Source organism: Typopeltis vanoorti, chromosome 11, assembly GCF_054136105.1.
Source record: "Typopeltis vanoorti isolate ZY-2024b chromosome 11, IOZ_Tvanoo_1.0, whole genome shotgun sequence".
NCBI classification, from domain to species: Eukaryota; Metazoa; Arthropoda; class Arachnida; order Uropygi; family Thelyphonidae; genus Typopeltis; species Typopeltis vanoorti.
The window spans coordinates 119,580,579-119,593,975 of NC_143559.1; the positions used below are offsets into that span (position 1 = coordinate 119,580,579).

General features: G+C 34.2%; 1 protein-coding gene across 1 annotated transcript in view; it reads right to left on the reverse strand.

Annotated features, from left to right (window-relative positions):
• Window positions 1-13,397, reverse strand: part of Mybbp1A (MYB binding protein 1a) — a 226,321-nt gene that overhangs the window by 136,419 nt on the left and 76,505 nt on the right. Inside the window, exons 11-12 of the mRNA XM_090400474.1 lie at window positions 11,979-12,042; window positions 5,099-5,169 (exon numbers count right to left, since the gene is read on the reverse strand). Of these exons, the coding sequence (XP_090256600.1) occupies window positions 5,099-5,169; window positions 11,979-12,042 (135 nt within the window). The remainder of the gene's footprint in view (window positions 1-5,098; window positions 5,170-11,978; window positions 12,043-13,397) is intronic.

Below are 13,397 nucleotides of genomic sequence, written 5' to 3' on the forward strand. Positions count from 1 at the left end.
AAGCCTAAGATTTTCTCCTAGAATTCAAATAGTTTATTTTTACCTGTAAAACTGCCACACCGGTATATGGACATGCATGCATTCAATGATAAGATTCAAAATAACTATTTGCAGAGGCATATAAATTTGCTATGGTTAGAAAATATGAAGGATAAAAGACATTATTTTTGATTATGCTGGAATTATAGTCATTTGTAAACATTGAAAATTTCTTTCTATCCCATATATGCTGGATGAGATATACAAACTGAAAGGGATTGATATGCAAAATAGGTTTATAACATGAATAAGAGACTGGGTGACTAACAGTTGTGAAGTTGCTGAGTCTAAGAGAAAGAGAATGACTAGTATGATAATTTAGGGTTTTGTACTGGGCACACTGTTTATGTTATACAGTAATGATTCTAAGAATGGTATAGAGGATAATAAGTTATTTGCTGATAATGCAAAGTTGGAGAGGAAAGACAATAAAGGTAATATATGAACTGGTGATTAACTTATTGTGGATATTATTATTATTAAGAGAGACCTCCAGTCAGGAACTCATTGAGGGAGGTCACATACTACATATATGACTTCTAGCATAATCCCACCAGCTATTATATTTATTATTGAATTCATTTGCATTACTTGTAAACACACACAATATCCAATGGAAATCCATTCCAATCACACAATACCCTATGATGAGAGACAAAAACTAACCATTTATTCTCAGCTTCTGAGGATGCCCTCTTGTCCTTTCTCCATCCTCCATAAAATGAAAAATTCTATCAACTGAAATCCCGTATGATCCTTTCAGAAGTTTGTAAGTCTCAATCATATCAACCCTCTTTCTCCTGGCTTGTGTCTGCAGTCTACAAATTCTCAGTATTTCACAATCCTGGTATCATTTTTAACATTTTCCTTTGCACTCTTGCTTTCGCCACTGTATCAGAATCACCATGGAAAACAGGAGCCCAGACCTGCACACAATAGTCCAAGTGATGCCTTTCAAGGCCTTGTAAAAAGACAAAACGAACAATGACTTCCTCATCTTTACATATCAAGGTTCGTTTCGGCATTACAATTATCCTCTGAGTTATTTGCAATTTTTGCCATATGATCCTTGAACTTCAACTTCCTGTCTACTAAAACTCCAAGATCCCTAGCCTGATCAGTTTCTTTTAGCATAATCCCACCAATATAATATGACATTGGATATCTAATCATGCCATAATGCATGACTTTACATTTACTGACATCCATTTTCCCATTCTCACAATTCCAGCCTGTTCAAATCACTTTGAATACTGCATATCAACATTCCTCATTTCTCTACCTATCTTTGCATCATCAGCAAATAGCTGTATGTTGTCTGTCAAATCCTTCCCGATATCTATACATTAATGATACTGGGAAGGATTTGACAGACAACATACAGCTATTTGCTGATGATGCAAAGATAGGTAGAGAAATGAGGAATGCTGATGATACGCAGTACTTGCAAAGTGATTTGAACAGGCTGGAATTGTGAGAATGGGAAAATGGATGTCAGTAAATGTAAAGTCATGCACTTTGGCATGATTAGATATCCAATGTCATATGATATTGGTGGGATTATGAATATCTGAAGTAATTCTCTCTGAAAAACTGTTACATAAGAATGATAGAACACTTGTAAATATAAAACAGGAATACAATCAATAGTATATACAACAATATTAGAGACAGAAAAAAAAAAATCAAAACATGAGATATGGAAAGACATTGGGAACATACATTCCTACTAGAAATTCTCAAATATGGAGGTAAAAGTTTTATGGTGGTGGTAGTGGCTACATTACAAACAAGTCAAAAGGTCAAATTACAGATAACTGGAGTGTAACTCATAGTACACCCCCACCCCAAAAAAAAGAGAATTAGAGGAATTTCCCTACTGTGTGTTCCAAAAAGTTTTGTGCGCATGCCTGAAAAGAGTCTAAAAAAATTGTGGAAGAGAGATGAGAAGAAAAGTCCGCACGGTTAGCCTAGTGGCTATGCGCTTCGCAACCATATGCCTGGGGAAGGAGTGTCCTAGGTTTGATTCCCATCGGTGACGTGAGGAGCTGAAGGATCTTCCTCAGCCATAGCCAAGTTAGCCAGTCTTGGGCGTGGACAGCAGGGTTTTTTCCCCAGTTTATTCTGGGGTTTTTCATCCCGCAAAGTAGGCAAACTGGCCTTGAGAACTCAACACTACAGGCCATAAGAGGGCATAAGGCTGACCTCCTTATCCTGTAAACGGAGTGAGGTCCGATGATCAATGGACCCTCGACACCGCAAGGTAAAAGAGGGTATAAGGAAGATGAGATGAGAAGAAAAGCTGGTTTTACACCAAATAGGGGGTTGTAAGGATTGTCACGATGTTATATAGGAGGCCAAACATATGGCAGTTCTAAAAACACTTAAGAGTGAACACATGGTATCAATATTAGAATCATATTACAAATGAAGGAAGGAAATTGACACCATTTGCACTCAACAATGTGTGAGCAGAGCTGATCTAAGGTGGTCTGGTGACTCAAACAGAATCAGAAAGGACAGGTTAGCAAAACAAGTATTTGATGCCAGGAAAGACAATGATCTAGGTGGATTTATGCAGTAAGAAGTGCCTTACAAGATTAAAATATAGGATCTGATAACATTGGAATTCTGACAAGTAAACTACTTTGGAGGAGAATGGTTGACAGGCAGTTTTTAAATAATGTAAACTTTTCATATAGTACTATCACAGGACAGCAAGAAAAAGAGGCAGATGACCAAGATCTAGGTGGAGTGATGCAGTTAAAAGTGACTTAGAAGATTAAAATGTTAGATAATCCATACTGGAGACCAGACAACATATTAAGTTGAAAGAAAATTTGTAATAGGAAGCTAGTAAGAATGCAAACTTTATCACGTAATACTATCTATCTATCTTCTTCTTCTTTTTTTTTTTAAATATTTTTTATGGGGAATGCAAACAGTATTTTGTACCCCCCCCTGTTGAAGATAGATATCAGGAATTTTGATGGTGAAAAGTTGGAGGATAGATAGGGGGATACAGATGATTCAGATCTCTACAGGCTGATTTGAAGAGACTGGCTCTATGAGCAAATGGTAATGAGTGTCAATTCAATATTGCTAAGTGTAAGGTTATGCATTTTGGTCTGAGAACATTGCAGGTGGAGTATTATATTACTTGAAATTTGCTGCAAATAATCAATAAAGCTATGGTGGGATGAAGTTTAAGGATCACATTAATAAGATGATTAAAGTCATCACATTAGATGAAATCAATGACGAACACAACTGACTTGTATTTATAAATAAGTTTTCTCCACTTTGCAAGGCTTTATCAGACAAAAATCTGGACTACTGTGTCAGATATGGTAACCTGAGTTCTAACGAGAGAGAGAGAGAGAGAGAGATAGTCAGAAATGATAAAGATCCAAAGAAATTAACTATGAAATCATGCATGACAACAGACTGAAGAAATGTGGTCTTCAACATTTAAGAAATAGACAGATGAAAGGACATGACAGACAAAATTTTGCAATTCATGTCAGGCAAAGGAAGAACTCAGTGGAATTTAAGTAAGGGTGTGGCTAGGAAACACATGGTACAGGTTTTTTTCAATTGGCATAGAATGGGTTGCTGTTCAATGACATCTTCAGTAAATGTGCTCAAGCAGGGAATATTATAGTTATGCAGGCAACGAGTAACATGAAAAGGGTCCTCCTTTGATGAGTTCTTAGACTCTGTGTAGAAACGAGCATAATAATTATAATAATAAACTAGCAAATAACTAGTAAAAAGTTCCAGTTTATCAACACTGATAAAGCGAATTCACTGCAGAAAATATGCTACTAAAATTAATTATAAATAACATTAAAACTGAATAATGAATTCTAGCTTTCTGCTTTTGGAGTGTCCAAATTTATACACTGTTTATATTAACAAGTTGACAATTTTAGATCTACAGTTTGCCTCACAATGTATTTTGTAATTTTATACTCTAAAGATTTAGTGGCAATGATGAAATCCATTCAATTCTCATCATAGCAAACTTTATAAGGATTAAAAAAATTAGTTTGTTATAGTGAATATTGTATAATATAGCAACAATGTTATGAGATTAAGGTTGGAAAATTTCAAGAGTCTGTTACTGAGTGAATTTGGTATAGCAGTGTTTCTGATGGTGAGAGTAGACTGTGTAATCAGCAAAATCAGTGGAATGTTAGAGTTGGTTCACACAAGCTGATTGTTAGATTCTGAAGAATTTTGTGAGCTGGTTATTAGACCACCAATGATTATAAACTGTAACACAGCACACACTTCAGTCCACAATGGCTACCAGTACTTGAGCGATAACCTTGTACATTGTGACATGGAAAATCCAGCCATGGTATGCTTACTTCAGACAGTCTGTGTAGGGGATTATCTCCACTAAAATTTTTACAGAAATATTATTCTGCCAAGAAACATCCACTCAATTCTAGAAATGAAAAGATTTTGCATTTCTATGTTTTGAACCTAATAAGTTCACTACCCTCAGAAGAAGCAATGAAGGCAAAATTAAGTGGATGTTTGCTAATAATGGCATTTGTTTATATCATCATGGGATTATAATTCTCACAAATAGAGAACCTGCCATGTGTTTTTTAAATTTTTTTTTTAGCAAGCTGGTTGTTAAAAATTTACCAACACACTGCTGATTATTATACCTCACTCAAGTGGTTTGTCATTTTTTACATTAAGTTCATAATGAATGAATTTTAAATGACCAGTTCAGAAGAAGAATGATAGTTCTTTCAATGGTGAATGTTAGCTTTCACTAGTTACATGTTCTTAATACCAAAATATAAATAATTCTATGATTGCAAGGTATTTCACTTTCAACAATTTATACAAATCATTTCACAATATTAGAAAATAATATATTTAACAAAAACGATAATAGTTAATTAATGCTCATTATTTATCTATTTATTACAATGAAAACTTTGAAGTGAACTGGATTATTTTAAGTGCCTATTGCATTTTCTATGCATAATATAAACATGCAGTTCATCATAGACATATCAAAAATATCACCAACCCATCTTGTGTATTATTCAGAAAAACATCTTCCAAAATACAAAAGTAGACCTTCACTGCATCACTATGAAGCTGAAATAGCAAAAAATAAAAATTAAATATTTACAGAAAATTACCATCCTTTTATATAATGACGAAGGCAACAATTATGACAATAATAATAAAAAAAAAGGTGTATTTTGTCACAGTATTCTTATATAATTTACATCAATTATTATGACAAACTTCAAGCTATTTTGATATATGTTATAGTATAGTGTTTTGCTTTAGCTCCTAAAAATAGTCTAATTAAAATCAAAATTCAAATGCTTCAACAAATTCCTGAACACCATATTTAATTAAATTCCATCTAGTCAGAGTAGAATTACTACTACTATCGTGTCTTTGATTCACATGCAGTTTCTCATTTGTTCAGCATGTTGTAAACTATAGTCTTAATTGCTACACAATAGTATACACACACATTCCCAATGATATCTGACTGCCATATTCTTATAAAATGCTGTTAGCTTTTTTTCCATAATACTTAATGTTTATAATATACACGGCTTAAAGGTTACTGCAGCAAATGGCTCACTGCATTTATAAACAGTTAAAATTTGAATATCAAATATTTACATATTTTTCTGCAACTCGACATGTGTTTCAGGATTGTAGTAAGCTTCCAGTATTGAGAGCACGTTTTTTAATAACTATGAGTTAAATAAAAGAAACAATTATAACTCTACAAATTTCGTAAGTAAGTCATCAGACTTACATTATGGGTACTAGCAAAAGTTACACACAAAAAAAAGACATCATCGTCAAATCCCTGATATACATACCCTCTAGGTGTATACAGGATATGATAGTACTACATGAAAAATTACATCATTACTAACTTCCTATCTACAATTTTCCTCCAAATCTGTCTGTTACCTGTCAAAACTCCAACATTATTAGATCTTATATTTCTATCTTCTAAGGCACTTTTTACTGTATCAATCCACCTATATCTTGGTCTTCCTCTGGGTATTTTTCCTACCAACCTGACAGAGAACACTTGTTTTTGCTAATCTTTCCTCTCCCATTATGTTTAAGTGACCACACCACCTGAGATTAGCTCAGCTAATGCATTCCTGGATGCTGACAATGTCAAGTTCTTTCCTAATATCCTCATTTTTAATATGATATTGCCATTGATACAATCTGTTCATGCCTCAAAGCACTTGACCAAAGACTAGAGATTGCAGATATGCAGTCTCTAGTCTTTGGCCAAGTGTTTTACTTCTGACCCAGCTCTCAGATCCATAAGTTAAAATTGCCTTGAATACTATCTATACAGCTAATTTAGTGTTTTGACTAATTTCTCTCTTATTCCATATAAATTTATTCAGTTGACTTCCTACCATACCAGCTTTGTTGATTCTGTTGTCTATTTCCATATTTAATTTACCATCTTCACTAAAAATCATGCTTAAACAGCTGAAATGTTTTACTTGTTCTATAGATTCTCCATTCACAATGCAGTTGATATTATCAATGATTTTGCCTATTTTCATTGTCTTTCTAATGATGACCTTCATACCATATCTATTACAACAGTTATTCACCTTAGTTAGGGAATCTTGCAGACTTGTAGTGGATTTATTTAGAAGTATAACATCATTTGCATAAAGATTAACATGTCCAATTTTGATATCAGGTTTAATACCACTTTCCTTCATAATGCGATCCATATAGATAATGATTAACAGATCAGATAATGTACATCCTTGTCTGACACCAGATTTAACATTAAACCACCTTCCTGTACTTCCTTCAATTCTAACTGCTAACATACAAGTCAAATAAAGACTAAGTATTGCTTGACATAATGCCCCATTCACACTATATAACCATAGCGATTTGAATAGCTTCTCTCTTGGCACTTTTGTCATATGCCTTTTCCAGATCTACAAAACTCAAATACAGATCCTTTGTTATACTCCCCTGACTTCTCAACTATCTGTCGTAAAGTAAAAACACAAAAAAGACTAGAAACATTAATTACTTATTTGTTTCAAAGGATTGTGGAAGGGAAACTTAGTGAAGTTTCCCTTCATGAGCTGGATTCAGGCTAAACAGAGGATGTCAAGATCAGGTTTTTACTTATACTTAGTCTTTATATGAGTTGTAAGTCAGAAGTTAGAATTGAAAGAGGTACTGGAAGATGGTATATGATGTTAAATCGAGTGTGAGACAAGGATGTATATTATCCCTCTGTTATTCATCATCTGCTGAATAACAGAGGGATAATATAGAGGGTGTGCTGGAAAGTTATGATAATCATGAAGGAATTAAGGTAGAACAATCAAACTTATACATTATTCTACATAGTCCCCAGAAGTGTTTATACACTTGTTACGATGCTGCTACATCATTTGCAATCCTCTGAGAAAAAAAAAAGTCCTTCCCTTGTTGCACAAACCAGCCACCTGCAGATATGACTTCATCATCTGTGGTAAATTTTGTTCCTTTTAAGCATTTCTTTAAATTTGAAAATAGGAAATAGTCAGATGAGGCCAGGTCTGATAAATAGGGTGGGTGAGGCAGACACTGAAAGTTGAAGTTGTGTACTCCTATTGTCTCAGGATGTCCAGTTTTAAACTTGGCCACCAATCTTGCAACTGTTGGATATTCCGGGACATATCCTCTAAAGTCTCACACAAAGTGTGGTGAATCTCCATTGTGGACTTTTCTTTCAGCACAAAAAACTTAATGACAGCCCGCAACTCTGTGTCTTTGAATTTCTTCAAAACCTCTGACATGTCTTCTTATATATCCTAAAAGAACAAGAACAAATCATTAAAATTTGATGAAACATGAGGGTTAAAGGATTTTAAGATATTCTTTCTTGTGGTTATCTCAGTTCTTTAATATCATTTTTGTGTTTATCAGAACTCTTCAGTCTCCCCCTCATATATGGCTAAATATGATATAAATAAAGAAATATGATGATATAAATAACACACTCAAAAGACTGAAGGAATTCTTCAGTCTCCCCCTCATATAAGGCTAAATATGATATAAATAAAGAAATATGATGATATAAATAATACACTCAAAAGACTGAAGGAACTCTTCAGTCTTCCCCTCATATATGGCTCACATTATGGAGGAAAGTGGCATTAAATCTGATACCAAAATTGGTGATGTTAATCGTAGCTTTTTACTTTATGCAGATAATGTTATACTTCTAAATAAATCCAGTGCAAGCCTACAAGATTCCCTGACTAAACTGAATAACTATTGTCATAAATTTAGTATGAAAATCGACAGAAATGTTCAAAATATGAACTGCATTCTGGATGAAGAACATATAGAACAAGTAAAACATATCAGCTATTAGGCACAAATTTTAGTGAAGATGGAAAATTAAATATGGAAATGGACAACAGAATCAGTAAAGCTGGAATGATATGAAGTCAACTGAATAAATTTATATGGACCAAGAGAGAAATTAGTCAAAACACTAAATTAGCTCAACAACACAGCGTTTACACCAATTTTAACTTATGGATCTAAGAACTGGGTTAGAAATAAAACACTTGATCAAAGACTGGAGATTATACGAGAGTTATGAAAAAGATTAGGGGAGTGAACAGATGACATCAATGGCCGAATAACATTAAAAATTAAGACATTAGGAAAGGACTTGACATGTTAGCTGAGCTAATCTAAGGTGGTATTGGCCACTTAAACAGAATGGGAAAGGAAAGATTAGCAAAACAGTGTTCTTTGCCAGGCTGGCAGGAAGAAGACCCAGAGGTTGACAAAGACCTAGGCAGATTGATACACTCAAAAGTGCCATAGAAGAGGGAAATGTAAGATCTGATAATATTGGAGTCTTGACAGATAACAGATTAATCTAAAAGAAAATTGTTGATAGGATGTTATTAATGATGCAATTTTTCATGTAGTACTATCATGATATTCTGTATACCTTCTAAGGGTACATGTCAGGAACTCATCATCATCAAATTCCTGACAAGTACCCTCAAGGGGTGTACAGGATATGATAGTACTACATGAAAAAATTTACATCATTACTAACTTCCTATGTACAATTTTCCTCCAAATCAGTCTGTTACTTGTCAAGACTCCAACATTATCAGATCTCATATTTCTATTATCTAACGCACTTTGTACCGTATCAATCCACCTATATCTTAGACTTCCTCTGGGTCGTTTTGCAGCCAACCTGACAGAGAACACTTGTTTTGCTAATCTTTCCTTGCCCATTCTGTTTAAGTGACAATAACACCTGAGATTAGCTCTGCTAACGCATTCCTGGATGCTGACAATGTCAGTTCTTTCCTAATATCCTCGTTTTTAATATGATATTGCCATTGATGCCACCTGTTCACGCCTCTAATCTTTCTCAAGCCTCTCCTATCTGCGGTCTCTAGTCTTTGGTCAAGTGTTTTACTTCTGACCAAGCTCTCAGATCCATAAGTTAAAACTGGTTTGAACACTGTCTTGTATACAGTTAATTCAGTGTTCTGACTATTTTCTCTCTTATTCCATATGAATTTATTCAATTGACTTCCCACCATACCAGCTGTGCTGATTCTGTTCTCTATTTCCATATTTAATTTACCATCTTCACTAAAAATCGTGTCTAAGTAGCCGAAATGTTTTACTTGTTCCACAAGTTCTCCGTTCACAATGCAATTGACATTTTCAATGATTCTACCTATTTTCATTGTCTTTGTCTTTATATTGCTGACCTTCATACCATATCTATTACAACCGTTATACAATCTAGTCAGATAATCTTGCAGACTTGAAGCGGATTTATTTAGAAGTATTACATTGTCCTCATAAAGCAAAGAGCTGACATTAACATCTACAATTTTGATATCATGTTTAATATCACTTTCCTTCATAATGTAATCCATATAGATAATGAATAACAGAGGGGATAATGTACATCCTTGTCTCACACCAGATTTAACATTAAACCATCTTCTGTACTTCTTTCAATTCTAACTGCTGACTTACAATTTAAATGAAGACTAAGTATTACTTGATATAATGCCCCATTGACACCATATAATAGTAGCATATTGAATAGCTTCTCTCTTGGCACCTTGTCATATGCCTTTTCCAGATCGACAGAACTTAAATACAGATCTTTGTTATATTCCCATGCTTTCTCAACTATTTGTCGTAAAGTGAAGATCTGATCCTGACAGCCTCTATTTGGCCTGAATCCAGCTTGTTCTTCACCAAGCTTTTCTTCCACAATTCTTCTCAACTGTTTCTCAAGTACACTTGCATATATCTCACCAGGAACACTCAGTAGGGATATACCTCTGTAATTCTCACATTCAGTTTTATTTCCCTTTTTATATATGGGTACTATGAGAGCTGTAATCCAATCATCGGGAATTCGTCCCTCTGTCCAGGCATTCTGAACAATGCAGTGCAGCCACTGTAAGACTTTTATACCACCATACTTCAGCATTTCTGGTCGAATATCATCTACTCCTGCTGCCTTTCCACATTTCAAGCCTTTGATGGCTTTTTCTACTTCAAGTATGGATACGTATTCCTGACTGCATGCCTGGTCAGTGTTTTTTACCATGTGCTGTCATCACTGCTTGTTTCATTTAGCAGTTTTTCAAAGTAATTACTCCATACTTCGAGGATATCTTTTTCTTCCATTTTCATGTCACCTTTATCATCTCTAACTCATTTTATAGCACTCTTTCCTCCATTCTTAAGCTTCTTTTTTTTCTTCTTTTCCTTCTGCCTCTTTAACTTCCTGTGTCCACCATGGAGTTCTAATTTTTCTATCCTTGCAGACAACTTCACCACATGCCTCTCTGGCTGAATCAATCAAGGCTTGCCACTGAATCTCCGAGGTTTAGTTTCTGTTCTCAAACTCTTTCATTTTTTCTTGAATAATCTTTGTGTATTTTAGTCTACAATTCACATCTGAGAGCTGCTCAACTTTTAATTGCTTTAAAACTTTCTTACATGTTATTCTTTTCAATATGAAATTCAATTTTATCCTGCTCAAGACTAAATAGTGATCACTTCCAATTTCAAATCCTCTGTATCCTCTAGTGTCCTACACTAGTGAGAAAACATCACTATCAACAATAACATAGTCAATGAGACTTTTCATATTCCTTGCCTCTTCTCACCATGTGAATTTGTGCACATTTTTATGTTGGAACATGGTGTTAGTAATAACCAGTCCATGTCCTGAGCAGAAATCCAACAGGTATTTGCAATTATTATTAGCTTTGCTCTTTTCTCCAAATTTTCCCAAAATATTTTTGTATGTCTGACAATCATTTCCTACTCTGCTATTTAGATCCCCAACAAGGACCAACTTTTCCTTTTTCATTGTATCAGTTGCTTTTTCTAAAGCATCAAAAAATTCCTTCACTTCTACCTTAGTAGTGTGGGACTATAGGCACAAATAAGTCTCATTGTCCAATTCCCCATTCTGATATTTGCCCACACCACTCTACTTGAGACTGCCTGCCATTCAAGAAGATTAGTTTCGTATTTTGTGTTGAATACTATGGCTACTCCTTCTTTTCCTTGATTGTCATTGCCTGAATATAACATTTTGTATTTATTGCTCAGAAAGATCTCACCAGTTTTTGTCTTTTTTATTTCAGTCACCCCTATTATGTCGATCTGGTACTTATCTAATTCCTCAGCTAGCTCTATTTCTTTGCCATTCAGGCTTCTTATGTTGATAGTACCGATATTTAACTCTGGTGATGTTGAGTTGGGGTGTGTTTTCAGATTTGTCATGTCAGGAACTTGATGATATAAATAATGTACATATATAATTATTTAAACTTCAAGAAACAATACTATATCCAAAAACTTACATGTTTAACAAGGGCAGCCACACAATTCTTTTTAGCTATCTGGTCAAATAATAATGTTCCTGGTCTGAAGAAAATAATATATCATAATATTAATTATGGGTTATGTCATTCTAACATTGACAATTAGAATGTGTAAATGTTAATGAACTATAGCCATATTAAAAAAATTAGAATTTTTATATATATTTGATGCAATGGATTTACTCAACCATCTAGCATAACTGAACTTAAATGACTAAAAGTTGAGGGAAAAAACTGTTATTCTGAATACACAACCAATTTTGTCTTGCTCGAAGACCGAGTGTATAACATGCAAGTGAAAAATGAAATACAAAATATGCAGCAGCAGAGAACAATTATTATATTAAGTTATAAATGGATTGCTGACATTTGAATGTGTTCTGAATCCCATGGTACTGTTAAGTACATTCACATGGATATTGTTGTGTCGACTTTCTCCTAATGTATCCACCTCTTTTCTATCATGCAAATACTCGTAAGACTCTTTCTCAGGTATCACGTGGTAACTCTGAATAACAATGGAATTGCCTCAGGGTCGAGCCAATACCAGAGTATCTAAGATCAACCTCTCCTAAAGCACTAAGAAATTTATTTTTTTCGCTGCACCACTTAGGGCTTTTAGATTCAATAAACTATATCAATCAAGAGGTGATCTCTAGATTGTACTTAAGTGATACCTTGATCTTGCAGACGTGGCCAAAATCTCTTCTTTCTAATATCCAGTCTAGGTTTGTATTAAGTTTTATAAGAGGTGCATCGGATTCCAAATTACAGATAGTCTTAATTGGATTCAAAAGCAAGGTTTATTAAACACTATAATTATATACAGTACACGTTAGTTTGGTTCTCATTCTAAGAGAGTTCCTAACAATTAGTTAACATTAAAACACTCTAACAACATACGGATACACAAACTGATTATTGTTATTATGGCAATATAGATCTTATCAACAGTAAAACACTCTAACTAGGCATGATATTCACAGCAATGCTTTTCCTATCTAGTCACAACCAAACCACTCTAGATACCATCAATATCAACTTTGTCATTAATATCTCCTTTTACTCTGAACTTTATAATAACACTCTTTAAACACATAACATAATTCGATTACATAAGGAGACAGTAAATTTATGGTATTTATCTCACTACAGTTCAGTTCTATATAATACTATTAATGTTCTTTCCTCTGAATCACAGCATGGCACAAATCCTTTCATCTATAGTTAACAAATTTAATAAAGTCTACTTATCTGTCTTGAACTGCATCACATTAATAGATCTTCAGGAATCTGTTTCTCCTTGGCCGAAATTTCCACAGGTTCCTTATCTGGCTTTCTGTGGACGGCTGGGCTTACAACCGCTCCACTGGACTACAGACTTTGAGTTTCCGCCGA